At 42.2% G+C, this 22283-nt stretch overlaps 2 protein-coding genes and 1 non-coding gene across 3 annotated transcripts in view; 1 reads left to right on the forward strand and 2 right to left on the reverse strand.

Annotated features, from left to right (window-relative positions):
• The window catches only part of NUDT3 (nudix hydrolase 3), a 108640-nt gene that overhangs the window by 15910 nt on the left and 70447 nt on the right, over positions 1 to 22283 (forward strand). The window lies entirely within an intron of this gene.
• On the reverse strand, positions 11921 to 12552 carry LOC105723546 (thymosin beta-4). The gene has a single exon (XM_012461644.3). The coding sequence runs from the start codon at positions 12477 to 12479 to the stop codon at positions 12345 to 12347; it is 135 nt and encodes a 44-aa protein (XP_012317067.1). The 5' UTR covers positions 12480 to 12552; the 3' UTR covers positions 11921 to 12344.
• LOC135268489 (U6 spliceosomal RNA) lies at positions 12726 to 12831 on the reverse strand. The gene has a single exon (XR_010336805.1). It is a non-coding gene; the product is annotated as a U6 spliceosomal RNA (small nuclear RNA).

Raw genomic sequence — 22283 nt, forward strand, 5'->3', positions numbered from 1 at the left:
CAGAAAAGCGGAGATGGAAGAACATTTCACAAAGATGTAATGGGTGATAGGTCACATCTAGAGCCATCAAGTATATTCAAGATAAGATGTAGCAACAGATTTAATGATTCCTTTATAAAACTGTTCCAGTAGGATGGTAAGATAGACCTGTGTGGATTTGGGTTGATTAAATCAGGCTTTAGAAAATAAGCACATTTTCTACTTGAGATTGGAGTGTGGATAAATGAAAAACCCAAGAGCCTGAATTGTATTGACATAAATTTGAGAAAACTCCTTTCTGATGGATCTGTTCTGAGAAGGAGAGAAGCTCTCTATATTTACTTTTCCAATCAATATACTGGTCTGGTGATTGAGAGGCATGAAAAAGTCTGGCAGAGTTACTGTGGTGTGGTCAGGATTGAAGTGATAGTTTTGTAAGGGGGTACGTTTGGAGGCTGAATGGTATTTATCCTCACAAACGATTGTGGGCCTGCTGTGTACGGAGCAGCAGGTAGACACCACGGAGGATAAACTGTGAGCAGGAGAGGCTATTTTAGAACTCTGGTAACTTCTTTTTTTCTTTTTCTTTTTTTTTGAGACGGAGTCTTACTTTGTTCACCCAGGCTAGAGTGCAACAGCACAATCTAGGCTCACTACAACCTCTGCTTCTCGGTTTCAAGCAATTCTCCTGCCTCAGCCTCCTGAGTAGCTGGGATTACAGGTGCGCACCACCATACCTGGCTAAGTTTTGTATTTTTTAGTAGAGACAGGGTGTCACCATGTTGGTCCAGCTGATCTCAAACTCCTGACCTCAGTTGATCCGCCTGCCTCAGCCTCCCAGAGTGCTGGGATTACAGGCATGAGCCACCGTGCCTGGCTGAACTCTGGTAACTTATAATCTAGAGGGCTCAAAAGGAGATGGAATTTATATTGTGTAAGTTTTATATATTTCCTTATCCCTTTACATGTAGATGCTGGAGAGGGGAAAGAGAACGGTAGAGGTGTTCCAAGATTGAGGACTGATTTAGGAGCATGTTATAAGGTCAGAGGAAGTAGAAAGTTGACTGAGAGTCAGTTTTTTTTATTTATAAAATGGAAATAAATAATACCTAATTCATGAAGTTGTTATGAGACTTGAATGAGGAAAGTAAAGTGCCTCTGAGATAACGTAGTTGGTGCTGTAACGAAGGCAGGAACCACAGAAGGAATCACACTGGCCAACAGATGATGATGATACAGCGAAATGAGTGCTGTAAGAGAACCCGCTCCAAATGCTTTAGGAATAAAGGAGTAGACGAATCCTGGACTGAGAAGTCAGACACAGTGGGAAAAGACTAGATCTGAGTGTTAAAGGATGAGTGTAAGTTTGCTGCTACTTCAATACAGATTATGCAGACTTTAAAAAAAATCAGATGCTGATCATAACAGCAGCACAAAGATAGACTTCAGTGTGGCATGTGATCTAAAAAATACAAGAACTGGGAAAGAGACCAGGTGTGGTGGCTCACGCCTGTAATCCCAGCACTTTGAGAGGCTGAGGCAGGCAGATCACCTGAGTTTGAGACCAGCCTTACCAACATGGAGAAACCCCTTCTCTACTAAAAATACCAAATTAGCTGGGCATGGTGGCGCATGCCTGTAATCCCAGCTACTTGGGAGGCTGAGGCAGGAGAATTGCTTGAACCCAGGAGGTGGAGGTTGTGGTGAGCCAAGATTGCGCCATTACACTCCAGCCTGGGCAACAAGAGCAAAACTCTGTCTCAAAAACAAAAAAAAAACCTGGGAAAGAAAGGAAAGATTCAGTGCAGTAAATGGTGCTCTGTGAGTTGACTGTGAAAGGCTTTTATGGAAGGAGAGGAAGACCTGAAGTTATAGAATCTTTAAATTTGTAAACCTGGAAGTAAACATAGACATGATCTATCTAGCCACCTCAGTGAGATAAAGGAAGTGAAACCAAAAGAGTGTTGAAATCTGTCTACTGTGATAATTCTGGTAAAATAATATATGCAAAGATAACACAGTTTTTTTCTGACAGATCCGCAAAAGGAGATAAGTAGAATGCAAGCATTTTTTTTGTTTTTTGTTTCTGAGACGGAGCCTTGTTCTGTCACCCAGGCTGGAGTGCAGTGGTGCGATCCGGGCTCACTGCAACCTCTGCCTCCCAGGTTCAAGTGATTCTCCTGCCTCAGCCTCCCAAGTAGCTGGGACTACAGGTGCATACCACCACACCCAGCTAATTTTTTGTATTTTTTCAAGTAGAGACAGGGTTTCACCCTGTTAGCCAGGCTGGTCTTGAACCCCTGACCTCAGGTGATCCACCGCTTTAGCCTCCCAAAGTGCTGAGATGACAGGCATGAGCCACTGCACCCAGCTGAATAAAAATATATTTCCTAAGTAGACTTCCACTACCAGCATTTAAAAGAACAAAAACAGGTGGAATGAAAGGCTGTAACACAATTATAGAAGTGTAATCTATACCGACTTCAGCAGCATCTATTGCCGTTGTCACCGTTAGCTGAAGCTGATCACGAATCCCAGCCCAGTGCATGTGTGTTGTGGGAAGAAGCTGAATTTGTCAGAAACGTGGATATTTTTGGCAAATTTTGAATGCCAAAGAATACTTTTTGAGGCAGTTTTAGTAGTCTTCCTTCCATTATAAAGATGTTTCACATTAATTGTAGCAAATTTGGAAAATATCCTCTTTTGAGCCCACTAAGTATAAGTTACCAGAGTTCTAAAATAGTCTCTCCTGCTCATAGTTTATCCTCTGTGGTGCCTACATGGTGCTCTCTACACAGTAGGCTCACAATTGTTTATGAGTATAAATACCATTCAGCCTCTAGTTTCCTCCAAAACCTATGAAGGAAACTATTCTCTTCAATCATTCTGGCTTTAAATTATATAACATTGTGTTTAATTTGTATACAATTTTTCCCCCCAAGATGGGGCCTTGCTATGTTGTCCAGGTTGACCTCGAACTCCTGAGTTCAAATGATCCTTCCACCTCAGCCTCCTGAGTAACTTGGGCTACAGGATTAGATTATACAATTTTATAATCTTGTTTTTTCACATATGATATGCAATTTCTCCTAATCTGAATTCTGTATACACATTTTTAATGGTTATAAGCCCATGAAAAGGATGAAAGAAGATACTTAAGTGTTCTTCTCTTGTTGTAGACAACAGTGTTTTTATATATATATATATATATATATATATATATATATATATATGGGGGTAGATGACAATGTTAAGCCACAAAAGAAGATAGTATTGTTGACCAGCAATTTATAAATTATTGGTTTATTTTTCTCCAACCTCACAGAGTACACTTAAAAAAAAAAAAAAGACACTTAGCCAAGCATCTTAAAAAATTACAATTCTCCTCTTGGCCACTCTGTTTCCCCAGTGCTCATTAATAAGAATTAGTGTGATTCTCTATTCTTCTTTTTTAAAATTTTTTATTTTTTTAGAGACAAGGTTTCTCCATGTTGGTCAGGCTGGTCTCAAACTCCCGACCTCAAGTGATCCACCCATCTCGGCCTCCCAAAGTGCTGGGATAACAGGCGTGAGCCACCTCGCCCAGCCGATTCTCTATTCTTGTTATCAGTGAACCATGTAAACAGACATCTCTAATGGTTTCAGAAAGGATCTCATACAGATTTATTTGCAGTAAGGAATGAATAACAATTCAGTAGTGATTGTACTATCCTGTTTCCCATGTTGCATCTGCTGAGTATGAAACTTGGTATTTTCAAAGCATTTTCTTTTTTCTTTTTCTTTGAGAGGGAGCCTTGCTCTGTCGCCAGGCTGGAGTGTAGTGGCCCGATCTCTGCCTCACTGCAACTTCCACATCCTGGGTTCAAGCAGTTCTCCTGCCTCAGCCTCCTGAGTAGCTGGGACTACAGGTGTGTGCCACCACGTCCAGCTAATTTTTGTATTTTTAGTAGAGACGGTGTTTCACCATGTTGGTCTTTTTTTTTTTTTTTTTTTTTACCATGTTGGTCTTGATCTCTTGACCTTGTGATCTACCTGCCTCCACCTCCCAAAGTGCTGGGATTACAAGCATGAGCCACCGTGCCTAGCCCAAAGCATTTTCAGTAGCCGTAAAGTTTCTCTTTAAAGACACAGCAAAGTGATATTAGACTTTGTTTTTTTCTTTTTGTTTTCGAGACAGTCTTGCTCTGTTTCCCAGGCTGGAGTGCAGTGGCGTGATCTTGGTTCACTGCAGCCTCTCCCTCCCGGGTTCAAGCAGTTCTCCTGCTTCAGTCTCCTGAGTATCTGGGATTACAGGAATGTGCCACCACACCTGGCTAATTTTTTATTTTTAGTAGAGACAGGGGTTTCGCCATGTTGGCCAGGCTGGTCTTGAACTCCTGACCTAAGGTGATCCGCAGGCCTCGGCCTCCCAAAGTGCTGGGATTACAAGTGTGAGCACCGTGCCCGGACAGTATCAGACATTTTTAATGCATTTTTTTCTTTGTTGGTGATAGTCATCAACGGTACAACAACTATAACAAAAATTGTGTTTATGTTTTGACCAAAGAAAATACGTGAGAATTCACCCAGAGGTGCTGGACTTCACTGGCTTGATGGTCAGCTTAGTCTAAAATTAACACCATTGTTCAGCTTGTCAAGTCCTGTCCGGGGAAGGAAGTTGGACATTGGTTTTCCATATTTGGCTCAACCAGTGTGTGACAGACACTGTTGTTTGTCTGACCCCACATCCTGAACCCTCTTTTCGTTAAATACTCATTTCCCAGCTTTCTGTACAATTGGGAGTGCTGTCTGACCCAGAAGCAGAAGTTTGCTGCAGAACAGATGTGGCTGGCACTATCACTTGTATAATCTGCCTTGAATGCTAAAGTGGTATCTGGAGTTGTAGCATCCATTTTGAGGCCATGAGGAGGAATGGAAGAGTGCAAAGATAGAGAGTCTGGGTCCTGATGGCATCAAGTGGTCAAATCAGCTCCAGTAGCTCTTCTTCCTCAGATTTCTGTTAGTGAGAAAAGTAAGTTCCTATTTATTTTAGCCGGCATTATTCAGGTTTAGATTCATAGAACATAGTGGAGATGACTTGTAGAATGGTGCCAAGAAAGCTGCAGAAACTATCCATTAGGGCAGGTGCAAATGGTCATAAATGTTCTCTGGATAATCTGTTTGGATTTTGAGTAATAACTTGCCGTATTCTTTGAGGAGTCACTAATTCTTAAAAATAAACCAAGAAAAATGTAGCATTTTCTAAATATTATGTTTCAGGGCTTTATTCAAATGCAAATTCTTAAAAAATTTTTTTTCAGGTAATAGACATAATAACTGCCTCTAGGAAATCTCAGATTTGTCTCCAAGATTATGAATATTATGTACCTTTCACTGGTGGCATGTGTTAGTCATACTAGGAAGAGGTCAGGATTAGGGTCTCTGGGTCCTTGTAGTCTCTCCCAGCTAGCTGCCTGATACTGCCAAGTTTCCTGAGAAGGCCCTCCAGGCACCTGCTCTGTTTGTGGCTTATTCAGTTATAGTAAGTTAGAATACTCAGTAGAATTTTAAAAAATCTTTTTATTGTACTAGGGTGATGTGATAAATGACTTTTAGTAGAATATGAACTACTTTAGATCAACATGTTGATTTTTCTTAGACAAAGGCTTCCCTGTCTTTGATGTTGCCCTCTAAGCCACACACTGTCACATCATGGTCTTTAATTTCCTTCCTAGCACCTGTCACTGTTTGACATGATCTTATTTACCTGTTTACAAGACCTCTTCTTAACTGTGACTTCATCAGAGCAGCCATGTCCTCTGTCTTGCTTACCATTGTAGCCCCATTGCCTAGACAAAAGTCTGACACACATGTCTTAATGTTTGGAATTTTTGCCTTTGAACTTCAAGAAAACTATTGGTTTGTTTCATGTTTTTAGATTAATTTTGTTTCTGAAGAGAGATACCAGGATGCTCTTTGCAAGTATCCTTTTGTAAATAATGTTGTAGCTGTGAGTAACTTAACCCCCAGTAAATAAAAAGTCAAGTTGGGATAGTCTTTATTATATATTTTTCTCATATGTAGTCATTTTGGTCGGTTGAATTTAACTTACAGATCTGGTAGAAATCATTTTGAAAGAAATTTGCAGAATTGTATTTATGTTCCTTGTTAACATAAATTCCTATACAAGTTTTTCTTCTATATCTTGTGTTCAACCAATGGTCTATTATAGATACAAAATAAACAGTATAGAACTAAATCACAATCGGCTGGGCTGCTAAGGGAGTTGAACTGAGGAAGCTTTTCAAGCTCCACTCCAGAAAACAGACAATGAATTACTTGTAAAACAGAGCTACTGTTTGATACATTGATGCTTAAACCTGGGAGTTTGTGAGCCACTGTCTGAGATTCATCCACACTGTGTTTTTGTTTTTCCCCTGTACTGCGTTTTGATGATAAGATTTAATGACAGCGAAATAAACAAGACTTTCTGTCCATGCCCTGGAACCCAGGGTATTGTAAGCTGCTGCTCTTCTTTGCTTTATGAAGTCTCCTGGCCTGTGCCTTTCCAGATCAGTTATTCCTCCAAGATTTCAGGTCCCTTCTCAAGCTTGTAAGGAGGCTGGGTCTTCTCAGGTCCCAGCTACTTGGTAGGGAAGAGGAAAGGGGAAAAAGCAGCTTCAAGTAGTCCTAAAATGAAAACATCCCAAGAAAGAAACACCCAAAAACTATTCTCTAGGGAAGATGCAGCTTTTAACCTCTCCATTCTTTTGACAGTCCCCAGCTTTCCCCACTCCCCAAAATGGTAGTCAGTTTTGCCTATGGCACAGTTCTTCTTCCTCCATCTCTTCTTCCTCCTAGGGTATGAAGTAATGCTCTGAGGCTCCTTTAGAGCAGCAGTGTCCAAATGCAATCCTAGGAGCAAGTATTTATTGTATGGTAAAATGAGAAAAAGAAAGCCAATGTATGTGTAAGTGCATTGGAAAGTTGCCACTTGTCTTCTGTTCTGAAATTAGGTTGGTACTGAAATGTTCCTTATTAACTGATTGGTCATTCTGGTGGTACTTATGTTTAATCTTTCATTTACTTACTTGACAAAATATAATAGTGGCAATTGTTAGTACCTTACTTATTTATTACAGTTTTTTTAGGCCAGGCAAAGTGGCTCACACCTATAATTGCAGCCTTTTGGGAGGCCGAGGCGGGTGGATGGACTACTTGAGGTTGTTAGGAGACCAGCCTTGTCAACATAGCAAAACCCCGTCTCTACTAAAAATACAAAAATTAGCCAGGTGTGTTGGCACTCATCTGTAATCCCAGCTACTTGGGAGGCTGAGACATGAGAATTGCTTGAACTCAGGAAGCAGAGGTTTCAGTGAGCTGAGATTGCACCACTGCACTCCAGCCTGGGTGACAGAGCGAGACTCTGTCTCAAAAAAAAAGTTGTTTTTAATTGTGGTAAAATATATGTAACATAAAATTTGCACAACTTTAGCCATTTTTAATTGTACAGTTCAGTTGCATTAAGTAAATTCACATTGTTGTGCAGCTATCACTTCCGTCCATCGCAAGAACTTTTTCATCTTCACAGACTGATACTCTGTACCTGTTAAGCAATTAAGTCCTAGCCAGATGTGGTGGCACAGGTTGCACTCCTAGCTACTTGAGAGGGTGAAGTGCAAGGATTGCTTTAGCACAGAAGGTCGAAGCTACAGTGAACTATGATCATGCCACTGTACTCCAGACCAGGCAACAGAGTGAGACTGTCTAAAAAACAAAACAGTAAGTTCCCATTCCTGTGTCTTCTCAGCCCCTAGCAACTACCATTCTCCCCTCCCCCTCCCCCTCTCCCTCCCCCTCTCCCTTCTCCCTCCACCTCCGCCTCCTTTTCCTTCCTCCTCTCAGCCCCTGGCAACTGCCATCCTCCCTCCCTCCTTCCCTCCTTCCCTCCTTCCCTCCTTCCCTCCTTCCCTGCTTCCCTGCCTCCCTGCCTCCCTGCCTCCCTGCCTCCCTGCCTCCCTGCCTCCCTGCCTCCGGTCTGTGTGGTGGCGCAATCTCTGCTCACTGCAGACTCCACCTTCCAGGTTCAAGCTATTCTCTTGCCTCAGCCTCCCAAGTAGCTGGGATTACAGGCACGCACCACCACACCTGGCTAATTTTTTGTATTTTTAACAGAGATGAGGTTTCACCATTTTGGCCAGGCTGGTCTCGAACTCCTGACCTCGTGATCCAGAATACTAGGATTATAGGCGTGAGCCACCACATCCAGCCCCGCCGCCTTTTTGTTTTTGACAGGGTCTTGCCCTGTAACTCAGGCTAAAATTCAGTGGCAAAATGATGACTTATTACAGCTTTAACCTCCTCAGCTCAAGTGATTCTCCCACCTCAGCCCTCCCTAGTAGCTGGAATTATAGGCATTCATCACTCTACCCAACTAATTTTTTTTAAATTAATTAATTAATTAATTAATTAATTAATTTTTTGAGACGGAGTTTCGCTCTTGTTACCCAGGCTGGAGTGCAATGGCGCGATCTTGGCTCACCGCAACCTCCGCCTCCTGGGTTCAGGCAATTCTCCTGCCTCAGCCTCCTGAGTAGCTGGGATTACAGGCATGCACCACCATGCCCAGCTAATTTTTTGTATTTTTAGTAGAGACGGGGTTTCACCATGTTGACCAGGATGGTCTCGATCTCTTGACCTCGTGATCCACCCACCTCGGCCTCCCAAAGTGCTGGAATTACAAGCTTGAGCCACCGCGCCCGGCCCCAACTAATTTTTGTATATATTTTTTTCACTAGAGATGGGGTCTTGCCATGTTGCCCAGGCTGGTTTTGAACTCCTGGGTTCAAGTGATCTGCTGGCCTTGGTCTTCCAAAGTGCTGGGATTACAGGCGTGAACCTGGCCCATTCTACTTACTTTTTAAAAAATATTATGTATGTATTTATTCATATTTTTATTTTTGAGATGGAGTCTCGCTCTGGCTCCCAGGGTGTAGTGCAGTGGTGCGATCTCGGCTCACAGCATCCTCTGCCCCCTGGGCTCAAGCAATTCTTCCGCCTCAGCCTCCCAAGTAGCTGGGATTACAGGTGCGTACCACCATGCCCAGCTAATTTTTGTATTTTAATAGAGACGGGATTTCACCATGTTGGCCAGGCTGGTCTTGAACTCCTGACCTCAAGTGATCCACCCGCGTTAGCCTCCTGAAGTGCTGGGAATACAAGCGTGAGCCACTGTGCCCAGCCTGTATTTATTTTTAGAGATGAGGTCTTGCTGTGTTGCCCAGGCTGGTCTCAAACTTCTGGCCTCAAGGGATCCTCCTGCCTCAGCCTCTCGTATAGCTGGGAATACAGACATGAGCCACTGTGCCCCCATTCTATCTTCTATCTCAGTGAATACTCTATGTATCTCATGTAAGTGGAATCATATGATTTTTGTCTTTTTGTGACTGGCTTATTTCACTTAGCATGGTCTTCAAAGTTTATTCGTCTTGCAACATGTGTCAGAATCTCATTCCTTTTTAAGGCTAAATAATATCCCAGAACCTTACTTGCTTTCTTACTCATTTATTTATGAGATGGAGTCTCACTCTGTTGCCAGGCTGTAGTACAGTGGCACGATCTTGGCTCACTGCAACCTCTGCCTCCCGGGTTCAAGCGATTCTCCTGCCTCAGCCTCCTCAGGAATTGGGACTACAGGTGCCTGCCACCACTCCTGGCTAATTTTGTATTTTTAGTAGAGACAGGGTTTCACCATGTTGGCCAGGCTGGTCTGAAACTCCTGACTTCAGGTGATCCACCCATCTTGGCCTCCCAAAGTGCTGGGATTATAGGTGTGAGCCACCTTGCCTGGCTGATTTATTTTAAAAACTTGTCTGTGAAATTTTAAAAATCTGGAAATTACTTGTCAACACTATGCCTTGGATGGACTAATCTTTTACTGATTGATTCCTTTAATAAGTATTGGTTGGCTGGGTGGGGTGGCTCACGCCTATAATTCCAACACTTTGGCAGGCCAAGGCGGGCAGGTTGCCTGAGCTCAGGAGATCTGACCAGCCTGGGCAACACAGTGAAATCCTGTCTCTACTAAAATACAAAAAATTAGCTGAGCCTGGTGGCGTGCATCTGTAGTCCCAGCTGCTTGGGAGGCTGAGGCAGGAGAACTGCTTGAACCCAGGAGGCGGAGATCGCAGTTAGCCAAGATTGTGCCACTGCACTCCAGCCTGGGCGACGGAGTGAGACTTTGTTTCAAAAAGAAAGAAAAAAAGTATTTGTTGCACTTCATATACACTGATGCTGTACTGGATGCTGTTGGTTATACATAAATGGCCAGTTCTTAGGCCCTGCCTGGGTTTGTGATTTATGATGGGAGGGAAAGCTTCACTTTACCAAGGTAAAGGTTGGGCAAAAGATAGGGTATTCGTGTTGAGCCTCAAAGAATGGAAAAAGTTTATGTATGACTTCCCATTGTTTAGATTTGTTTTGTTTTACGTATTTATTTTTAATATCCTAGGCCATGGCGCAGACCATTGTTTAGATTTAGAAACTGTCAGTAGCACTTGTATTTTTAAAATCAACTTATTAAAAAAAAATTCTACAGAAGGCAAACAACAGATTGAGCTGCTGTTGGATATATTGGAAATGATAAGGGAGTTTTTATACTAGATAACAAAGGGGCTTGGCTTCTAGATGAGGACAAAACCTTAGTAAGTTTATTTGTTTCTTCATTCTTTTTTTTTTGAGCCAAGAGTCTCACTCTGTCACCCAGGCTGGAGTGCAGTGGTGCAGTCTCAGCTCACTGCAGTCTCCACTTCTCAGGTTCAAGGGATTCTCCTGCCTCAGCCTCCTGAGTAGCTAGGACTACAGGTTTATGCCACCACACCCAGCTAATTTTTGTGTTTTTAGTAGAGATGGGGTTTCACCATATTGGCCAGGTTGGTATCGAACTCCTGACCTCGTGATCCGCCCTCCTCAGCCTCCCAAGTGCTGGGATTACAGGTGTGAGCCACCGCGCCCGGCTGTTTCTTCATTCTTAATGCCCAACAGAGCTAGGTAAAAACAGCCCTTGTAATATAATAATTTGACAGCAATAGAAAATACCAGCAGAAAAATTTGTTACTTAAACCAAGGCATGGTCAAGTTTAGTCTTACTTGAGAGCTTGACACAGTCTGGTTAGCAACCAGCTTCTTTGTTTAGCTTCTCTGGAATAGAGGAGAAACAGATGTTGGGAGACAATCGGTAGGCTACTAGGTTTCTTTTATATATATTATATATATATATTTTATTGCACTTTAGGTTCTGGGGTACATGTGAAGAACATGCAGGATTGTTGCATAGGTACATGCATAGCAATGTAGTTTGCTGCCTACATCCCCATCACCTATATCTGGCATTACTTCCCATGTTATCCCTCCCCAACTCCCTACCTCCCACTGTCCCTCCCTTAGTCCCCCCTCAACAGACCTCAGTGTGTGATGCTCCCCTCTCTGTGTCCATGTGTTCTCATTGTTCACCACCCACCTATGAGTGAGAACATGCAGTGTTTGATTTTCTGTTCTTGTGTCAGTTTGCTGAGAATGATGGTTTCCAGGTTCATCCATGTCCCTACAAAGGACACGAGCTCATCATTTTTTATGGCTGCATAGTATTCCATGGTGTATATATGCCACATTTCTCTGTCCAGTCTATCATCAGTGGGCATTTGGGTTGGTTCCAAGTCTTTGCTATTGTAAACAGTGCTGCAGTGAACATACGTATGCATGTGTCTTTATAATAGAACGATTTATAATCCTTTGGATATATACCCAGTAATGGGATTGCTGGGTCAAATCGAATTTCTATTTCTAGGTCCTTGAGGAATCGCCACACTGTCTTCCACAATGGTTGAACTAATTTACACTCCCATCAACAGTGTAAAAGTGTTCCTATTTCTCCACATCCTCTCCAGCATCTGTTGTCTCCAGATTTTTTTTTTTTTTTTAAGTTTTTAAACTTTTTATTTGCATATTAAAAAAATTGTGCATTCCAATAATTAAAATCATTTGAACAAAAAAAATGGCACTCTGATTAAACTGCATTACAGCCTGCAGGATACCTTGGGCCAGCTTGGTTTTACTCTAGATTTCACATTCGTCCCACCCCACTTCCTCCACCCCACTTCTTCCTTCACCAACATGCAAGTTCTTTCCTTCCCTGCCAGCCAGATAGACAGATGGGAGAGGCAGGCGCGGCCTTCGTTGTCAGTAGTTCTTTGATGTGAAAGGGGCAGCACAGTCATTTAAACTTGATCCAACCTCTTTGCATCTTACAAAGTTAAACAGCTAAAAGAAGTAAAATAAGAAGGCAATGCTTGTGGAATGTACAGTGCATATTGGCGGCGCACAACTCATTACGATTCGCCTGCTTGCTTCTCCTGTTCAATCGTTTCTTTGGAAGGCAGTGGATTTTTCTCTTGCGTTTCTGTCTTCTTCAGTTTCGACTTATCGAATTTCTCGATCTCAGCCATATCGGGTTTGTCAGACATGGTTGCGGAGGAAAAGCGGAGCGAGGCGCACGGACGAGCGAAGTCTGGTCTGCGCAGTGGCCACCACCGAGTTCGTCTCCAGATTTTTTAATGATCGCCATTCTAACTGGCATGAGATGGTATCTCAATGTAGTTTTGATTTGCATTTCTCTGATGACCAGTGGTGATGAGCATTTTTTCATATGTTTGTTGGCCTCATCTATGTCTTCTTTTGAAAAGTGTCTGTTCATATCCTTTGCCCACTTTAAAAATATGGAACGCTTCACAAATTTGCATGTCATCCTTTCGCAGGGGCCATGCTAATTTCTCTGTATGGTTCCAATTTTAGTCTATGTGCTGCCAAAGCAAGCACCAGGTTTCTTTTCTTTATTTCCTTTCTGCTTTCCTGAGGCAGGCCCACTATCACACTCACCCACAAATCAAATGTGGAGCATAGAGGAAATTCCTGTTATCCAGAGGCAGTGGTGCAGGCTGAATGAAAGTGAATGGTGGGAGTGAAAACTGTAACTGCCTGGTTACAGAGAAAGCAGCATCAAAATCAGTGCTGGGGCCGAGCATGGTGGCTGATGCCTGTAATCCCAGCACTTTGGGAGGCTGAGGCAGGTGGATCACCTGATGTCAGTAGTTCGAGACCAGCCTGACCAACAAGGCAAAACACTCCAGCCTGGGTGACGGAGCGAGATTCTATCTCAAAAAAAAAAGAAAAGAAAAAAAAATTAGTGCTGGGCACTGATTATAATTATCTATTTTGAGGATGATTGTGAGGGTAGGCAGAACTTTTCTGACATTTCAGAAGGCTGGCTAGCTTTTTGTTGTTGTTGTTGTTATTTTTTGAGATGGAGTCTTGCTCTGTCGCCCAGGCTGGAATGCTCACTGCAATCTTTGCCTCCCAAGTTCAAGCCATTCTTCTGCCTCAGCCTCCCGGGTAGCTGGGACTACAGGCATGTGCCACCACACTCGGCTAATTTTTTTTTGTATTTTTAGTAGAGATGGGGTTTCATCATGCTGGCCAGGCTAGTCTCAAACTCCTGACCTCAAGTGATCCACCCACCTCGGTCTCCCAAAGTGCTGGGTTTACAGACGTGAGCCACCACGCCTGGTCAGAAGGCTGGCCAGCTTAATGTTGAACTGGACATGGGAAAGTTACAAATGTGCAATTACTAAAAATACATGCTGATCAGAACTGTCACCTAGCCCATGCTTAATACATCTATTTTGAGCCCTCTTTCCCACTGCCAAGACTCTAATCTCTCACAACTGCTGAGTTTGCTTCTTACCCTTAACTGACAAGCCTGCTTTTCTTATTTCCCTTCATGAGTTAGGATAAAAATTCAGTTATTTTTCTGTGCTGAGGCAGATGAGCAGTTAAGCCTTTTATTTACCTTTATTTATTTACCATTTCTGCTAATCTCTTTTGCATAGTTACCTGCCTCAAGTGGAAGTGACTAAATGTCAGTACTTGTTAACTTGTGAAGGAACCCAAGAAATCCTTTATTCTTCATGAGTTGAGATACGGATCTGGAGGAACCGCAAGCTCTGCTGGCCTAGAGCCCAATAAATGTTGGTGTGGCTGCTAGCATATTATGTAGTCTCTCAGTTCATAAACCAGCTATGAATGTCTGTTAGCTTTTGGTTATCCAGCAAAGGAGAGGGGAAAACCATGTTCTTGCTCGTTTGAGTGTTGTGCTCAATCGTTAACTATATATTCTGAGCACATTTTACTAGTCTAAGTTGTTAGAATCCATGTGCTGTATTAGAACCGAAGCTATCAAAAGTTATTTATTTGGATGCAAATTCTCAGGACTATCATGAGCATTAGTTCATGGTAGCTAGTGCTGCAGCAGTCAAATGGAGACAGGTGGTATAGTGTAAATAATGGCTTTAGAGTCACATCTGGAGTTCAGGTCTGAATTACCTCTTAACCAGTTTCCTCAAGTGTAAAATAGAAATACATCCACTAATACCATCTAATTCCTAGGGTTATTGTGAGAATTTTATTAGGTTATATTTACATGAATAGAACTTGGGGCTGGGCGCAGAGACTCACGCCTGTAATCCCAGCACTTTGGGAGGCTGAGGTGGGGGAATCACTTGAGGTCAGGAGTTTGAGACCAGCCTGGCCAATATGGTGAAACCCTGTCTCTACTAAAAATGCAAAACTTAGCTGGGCATAGTGGCGGGCGCCTGTAATCCCAGCTACTTGGGAGGCTGAGGCAGGAGCATCGCTTGTTACTAATAATTTTTTGAGTTTAGATTGAACCTTTAATGATCTGTTGAGGTAATCTAGCATATAATTTTTAAATCTATTTAATCCACTTAAAATATTTTAGGGGTTGGCTCACTAGCTTATACCTGTAATCTCAGCACTTTGGGAGGCTGAGGCAGGAGGATCTCTTAAGGCCAGAATTTTGACACCAGCCTGGGCAATATAGCAAGACTCCATCTCTACAAAAAAAATAAAGAAAAGTAGCCAGGTATGATGGCATGCTCCTGTAGTCCCAGCTACTCAGGAGGCTGAAGTGGCAGTGAGCTATAATCATGCCACTGCACTCTAGCCTGGGGTACAGAACAAGACCTTGTCTCTCCTTCTCCCTGTGTCTATATATATGTGTATATTTAGTACTTTGTTTTTTTTTTTTGAGATGGAGTCTTGCTCTGTCACCCAGGCTAGAGAACAGTGGCGTGATCTCGGCTCACTGCAACCTCTGCCTTCTGGGTTCAAGCGATTCTCCTGCCTCAGCCTCCCAAGTAGCTGGGATTACAGGGGCCTGCCAGCTCACCTGGCTAATTTTTGTATTTTTAGTAGAGACGGGGTTTCACCATGTTGGCAAGGCTGGTCTCAAACTCCTGACCTCAGGTGATCCGCCTGCCTCAGCCTCCCAAAGTTTTGGGATTACAGGTGTGAGCCACAGCGCCCCGCCTATTTAGTACTTTTAAAAATAGACTTTACTTTTTAGAGCAGTTTTTGGTTCACAGCAAAATTGAGTATAAAATACAGAGTTCCCAGCTGGGCATAGTGGCTCATACCTGTAATCCCAGCACTTTTGGGAGGCCGAGGCGGGAGGATTATGAGGTCAAGAGATCAAGACCATCCTGGCTAACATGGTGAAACCCCGTCCTTACTAAAAATACAAAAATTAACTGGGCGTGGTGGCATGCACCTGTAGTCCCAGCTACTTGGGAGGCTGAGGCAGGAGAATCAGTTGAACCTGGGAGGCGGAGGTCGCAGTGAGCCGTGAACATGCCACTGCACTCCAGCCTGGGTGAGAGCGAGACTCCATCTCAAAAAAACAAAACAAAACAAAATACAGAGTTCCCTTTAGTCCCCTGCCTCCACAGGCAATCTCCCCCACTGTCAGCATCCTGAACACTGGTACGTTTGTTTTAATCAGTGAGCCCACCATGGCACATGATTATCACCCAAAACTTGTACTTTACATCAGAGTACTCTCTTGCTTGTGTATTTTCTATGGATTGGAGAAATGTATCCACCATTATAGTATCAGACAGAGTAGTTCCACTGCCCTAAAAATCATCTACCTATTCATCCCTCCCTCTCTGCTCACCCCTAACAACCACTGATCTACTGTCTCCCTAGTTTTGCCTTTTCCAGAATGTTATCTAGTTGGAATCATACAGTATGTGGGCTTTTCAGGTTGACTTCTTTCAGTTAGTAATATGCATTAAAGTTCCTTCCATGGCTTGATTGAGTACCGAGTAATATTGCTTTGTGTGGTGTACCACACCTTATTTATCCATTCACCTACTGAAGGACATCATGGTTGCTTCCAAGATTTTGGCAATTATGAATAAAGCTGCTATAAACATTGCTGTGCAGGTTTTTGTATGACTTAAGTTTCTAACTTTTTAGGGTAAATACCAAGAAGTATGATTGTGTTATCATAGGGTAAGAGTATATGTAGTTTTGTAAGAAACTGCCAAACTGTCTTCCAAAGTGGCTGTGTACCATTTTGCATTCTCCCTGGTGAGTGAATGAATTTCTGTTGCTCCACATCCTCACCAGAATTTGGTGGTGATCTCTGTTCTGGATTTTGTCTATTCTAATAGGTGTTAAGTAGTGTTGTCTTGTTGTTTTCATTTGCATTTCCCTGGTGACATATGATGTGGAACCTCTTTTTATATTTATTTACCATCTGCGTATGTTCTTTTTTTTGTTTTCTGTTTTTTTTTTTCACTCTGTTGCCCAGGCTGGAGTGCAGTGGCACGCTCTCGGCTCACCGCAACCTCTGCCTCCAGGGTTCAAGCAATTATCCTGCCTCAGCCTCCCGTAGCTGGGATTACAGGTGTGAGCCACTGCGCCCGGCCTTAATTGGGTTTTTTATTGTTGAATTTTAAATGTCCTTTGTATATTTTGGTTAAATCCTTTATCAGATAAGTCTTTTACAAATACTTTTTTCCATCCTATGGCTTGCACTTCTCATTCTCTTGGTATTTAGCACATTTTAACTTACTTTCCATGGGAAAAAAGAAATCTAGTTATTGGAACTTTTTCTGCATATATGTGTATCAGGGAGGGACAGAGAATAGGAGTAACATTTTCCAGTCTTACTAAATGGGCATTCTGCTTTCCTTCAAAAGTTAAGTAATTGTTAAAGACAATCTTTTTTTTTTTTTTTTTTTTTTTTGAGATGGAGCTTCACTCTTGTCACCCAGTGGCACGATCTTGGTGATCTTGGCTCACTGCAACCTCTGCCTCCTGGGTTCAAGTGATTCTCCTGCCTCAGCCTCCCAAGTAGCTGGGATTACAAGTGCCCACCACCACACCTGGCTACTTTTTGTATTTTTAGTAGAGATAGGGTTTCACCATGTTGGCCAGGCTGGTCTTGAACTCCTGACCTGAGGTGAGCCACCCGCCTTAACCTCCCAAAGTGCTGAGATTGCAGGCGTGAGCCACTGCACCTGGCCTTTTTTTTAGACAGTGTCACACTCTGTTTCCCAGGTTGGCCTGCAGTGGCACAGTTACCACTCACTGCAGCCTTGCAGCCTCGACCTCCCCTAGGCTCAGGTGATTCTCCTTCCTCAGCCTCCTGAGTGGGTGGGACTACAGGCATGTGCTACCATGCCTGGCTAAATTTTTGTAGTTTTTGTAGAGATGGGGTTTTTCCATGTTGTCAGGCTGGTCTCAAACTCCTAGAGTCAAGCAATCTGCTCACGTCAGCCTCCCAAAGTATAAATTTTTTTTTTTTTTTTTTTTTTTTTAAGATGAAGTCTTGCTCTGTTGCCCAGGCTGCAGTGCAGTGATGCAATCTTGGCTGACTGCAACTTCCTCCTCCCAGGTTCAAGCGATTCTCCTGCCTCAGCCTCCCAAGTAGCTGGGTCTACAGGTGCCTGCCACCACGCCCGGCTGATTTTTGTACTTTTTTAGTAGAAACAGGGTTTCACCATATTGGCCAGGCTGGTCTCGAACTCCGACCTTGTGATCTGCCGCCTTGACCTCCTAAAGTTCTGGGATTGCAGGCATGAGCCACCACACCCAGCCTTAGTTTTAACATGTCACAACCACTAGGATGGAAAATAACAAGTGTTATTGAGGATGTAGAGAAATTGGATACTTCATACATTGCTAGTGGGAATGCAGAATGGCTCAGCTGCTGTGGAAGTTTGGTGGGTCCTCAGAAACTTAAACATAGAATTATGTTTGACCCAGCAGTTTCCCAGCACTTTTAGGTATGTACTTAAAGGGATTGAAAAGCTTGTACTCAGACATTTGTAGAGGAATGTTCAGCACTATTTACAATAACTAAAAGATAGAAACAGTCAAATGTTAATCAGTAGAGAATGGATAAACACATTGTGGTATATGGTGTATACATAAATTGTAATATTATTCAACTATAAGGAATGAGGTACTGATACATGCAACAATATGGATGAACCTTTCAAATGTGCTAAGTGAAAGAAGACAGATACAAAAGGTCACATATTTAGTGTATGATTCCATTTATATGAAGTATGTAGAATAAGCAAATCCATAGATACAAAGAACAAATTGATGGTTGCCAGAAAGTGGGAGGGTGAAAACAGGGAATAACTGCTAAATGGGTATAAGGTTTTATTTTGGGGATATTAAAGTATTTTGGCAGTAGATACAGGTGGTGATTTTGCAACATTGTGAATACCAAATGCCACCTAATTGTTCACTTTAAAATGGTTAATTTTATGTTGTGAGTATTTCACTTCAAGTTTTAAAAACTAGTTTTGTTGTTGTTTTGAGTCTCACTCTGTCGCGCAGACTGGAGTGCAGTGGTGTGATCTTGGCCCACTGCATCCTCTGCCTCTTGGGTTCAGGTGATTCTTTTGCCCCAGCCTCCCGAGTAGCTGTTATTACAGGCACGCAACACCATGCCCGGCTAATTTTTGTATTTCTAGTAGAAACTGGGTTTCACCTTGTTGGCCAGGCTGGTCTTGAACTCCTGACCTCAGGTGATCCACCTGCCTCAGCCTTCCAAAGTGCTGAGATTACAGGTGTGAGCCACTGTGCCCAGCAAGATCACAATAATTTCTAAGAATATTCACTAACATTTTTCCCATTAGGGCAGTCTGTTACTAAATGACAACTTACAGCATTATATAATTGCGTGGATGAAAAGGCTTTGTTTTCTACATACTTCACTGGGTATTTGTTGTCAGGCTATTTCATTTTCCAAATGCTTTGAAGTTCAGTTGAAAGATAAATGTAGAGTCAAGCTTTTTTTTTTTTTAATTTTTTTTTTTTACTGCATTTTAGGTTTTGGGGTACATGTGAAGAACGTGCAAGATTGTTGCATAGGTACACACATAGAGTCAAGTTTTAAAAGTTTTAGAGTCACTATAAAAATGTGGTCACATTGGCTGGACATGGTGGTTCATGCCTGTAATCCCAGCCCTTTGGGAGGCTGAGGTGGGCAGATCACCTGAGGTCAGGAGTTCGAAACCAGCCTGGCCAACATGGCAAAACCCTATCTCTACTTAAAATCCAAAAAAATTAACCGGGCATGGTCGTGGGTCCTGGTAATCCCAGCTACTCAGGAAGCTGAGGCAGGAGAATCTCGTGAATCTGGGAGGCTGAGGTCGCAGTTAGCTGAGATCACACAAGTGCACTCCTGCCTGGGCAACTTAGTGAGACTCCATCTCAAAAAAAAAAAGTGACCTCATTAATTGCTCATCAGTTATGCTTTCTCCACAGTAGGGCAGTCATTTTTTGTTTTGGTCTCTTAATGGTTGAAAAAGGATTGTTTTTCTTTCGAACCACAGCCAACATCATAGAAAAAAAGGAATAAGAATAGTTGGTGGCTCAACACCTGTAATCCCAGAATTTTGGGAGGCCGAGGCACGTGGATCATTTGAAGTCAGGAGTTCGAGACCAGCTGGGCCAACATTGTGAAATCCAATCTCTACTAAAAATACAAAAAAATGAACCGGCGTGGTGGTTCATGCCTATAGTCCTAGCTACTCAGGAGGCTGAGGCAGGAGAATAGCTGCATGAATCCAGGAGGTGGAGGTTGCAGTGAGCCGAGATCGCGCCACTGCACTCCAGCCTGGGCAACAGAGTGAGACTTCGTCACGCAGAAAGAAAGAAAAAAGAATAGTTTATAATTTTTAATTTTGATTTCCTTTAGACAAGGATTTTCGAGAGCTTACGTTAAATGTATATGAAACAGGTCAGTTAAAGATTTTAAAACATCAGTGGAGATGTCCCAAGAATGGGCAGTTGTTCACTAAATTTAGCTCTTTTACAAGTTACCTATTTAAAAGGAAGAGGAAAATATGATAGGATAATGACTTTTTAGTGACTGGTGAAAGAACACATATTCATTAGTCTAGAAATAGCTTTTTCCTGACATTGCATTTTAGGAGGCATTTATAGAAGAAATTCTTACATGTAGGGAATTTGAGTGGCATAATATTTTTAAATGTGGTTTGTAGAAGACTCAAAATTCTTCATTTGGTCATTTATAATTTTTAATGGGGGTCTTAAAATTAAGTTTATTTTTTATTTTATTTTATTTTCAGACAGAGTCTCATTCTGATGCCCAGGCCAGTGTGCATTGGCACAGTCTTGACTCACTGCAACCTCCACCTCCCGGGTTCAAGCGATTCTCCTGCCTCAGCCTCCCAAGTAGCTGGGACTACAGGCATGCACCACCACACCTGGTTTATTTTTGTATTGTTAGTAGAGACAGGGTTTCACCATGTTGGCCAGGCTGATCTCGAACTCCTGACCTTAGGTAATCCACCTTCCTCAGCCTCCAAAAGTGCTGGGATTACAGGCGTGAGCCACCACATTTGGCTTAGGTTTATTCTTGAATAGGCAATACATCATTCAGAATTTGAAAGGAACAAGTGGAATGCAGTGGAAATTCTCCCTCCCATGCTTGTCTTTCCCAGTCACTCAGTCACCTAGTTTCTTTTCCCCATAGGCAACCAGTGTTATCAGTTTCTTACAATTCCTGTAATAGGTGTTTTAAGTATATGAGATTTATTTATATTGCCTAGCATGGTGGCTGGTGCCACTAATCTCAGCCACTCTGGAAGCTGAGGCGGTAGGATCACTTGAGCCCAGGAATCTGAGGCTGCAGTGAGCCATAATCACACCACTGCACTGCAGCCTGGGTGACTGAGCGAGACCATGTGTCTTCAAAAAAAAAAAAATTATTTATATTAATTTGCTATATCATTGGAATAATTGAAACATCTTGGCCCACTGTGGACTCTGCACATTTATGTCTGTTCATTCTGTGAGTCTTAGAGCAATGGGTTGTCTCAGGTACAGAAACTCTTAGCCAAGAATTCTCAATCTTAATGCAGTTGTTACCTAGCTTTTTCTATGATTTCTTATGATAACTCCCCATCTTCCAACTATCTTTCTATCTTAATTTTCTCCTATATAGTTAATGTTTTGTTCCTGGCCCACCATATGATTGACTCTTTTTTTTCGTTCTCATTTTTGCAAGAATGATGAACTTGAATTAATACATCTGTGAAGAGCTGTTTGTGCCCTGTCTACTCTCTGGTTATTGCTCCTCTGCCCAGCCCTAGCTCTGGCCCCGCTGTGAGGCATGACTTTCACATCTCATGGCTCTAGCTGGGCATCTGGCCAGGCCATCATGGTTTATGATCCATTGGTATAAAGTAAAAATTTCTTTTTTACTTTAAAAAGTAATTTCCTCATAATAAGCACTTGATTGTGCTTATGTCTGAAATTAGTATTTTAATACTAACCTGTAAAAATTTTCTGTGACTCCTTTGAAATAATAAACCATAGGATGGAGTTAGGAACCCATTATAACAGTAACAAAAAAGAATAAACTTAAGACATGAATAAGGTCTATGCAGAGAAAACTTTTTAAATATTATTGAAAAAAATTGAAAAGGTACCATGCTCTTAAGTAGGAAGGTTCAACAGCATGTTAATTCTTGTAAATTAATCTAAATTCAACTTGATTCTTATAGAAATTATAAGGGGTGTGTGTGTGTGTGTGTGTGTGTGTGTTTGTGTAAACCACTCATGCAGTTTCTGAGTTCAACTGGATAAGAAACCTTGTAGGAAAAGCCAGTAAAACTGAAAAAAGAAGAGTGAAGGGCAGGTATGATGATGTTAGTTCCATGAAACCATATTGTAGACTGTGGTACTTAAAATAGAATGCTACTAAGCTGGATCATGAACTGGCAAATGAATCAATAGAACCGAATAGATAGTCCAGAAATAGACTTCAATGTGTATAGGAACAACTGGCAGATACCGGAAAAAGGTATAGTTGTATTCTTTCCTCATATTTATAATCAGAATAATTTTCACATAGA

This window comes from Aotus nancymaae, unplaced genomic scaffold (genome assembly GCF_030222135.1).
Source record: "Aotus nancymaae isolate 86718 unplaced genomic scaffold, 86718_ANA_hifiasm-v0.15.2.pri h1tg000040l, whole genome shotgun sequence".
NCBI classification, from domain to species: domain Eukaryota; kingdom Metazoa; phylum Chordata; class Mammalia; order Primates; family Aotidae; genus Aotus; species Aotus nancymaae.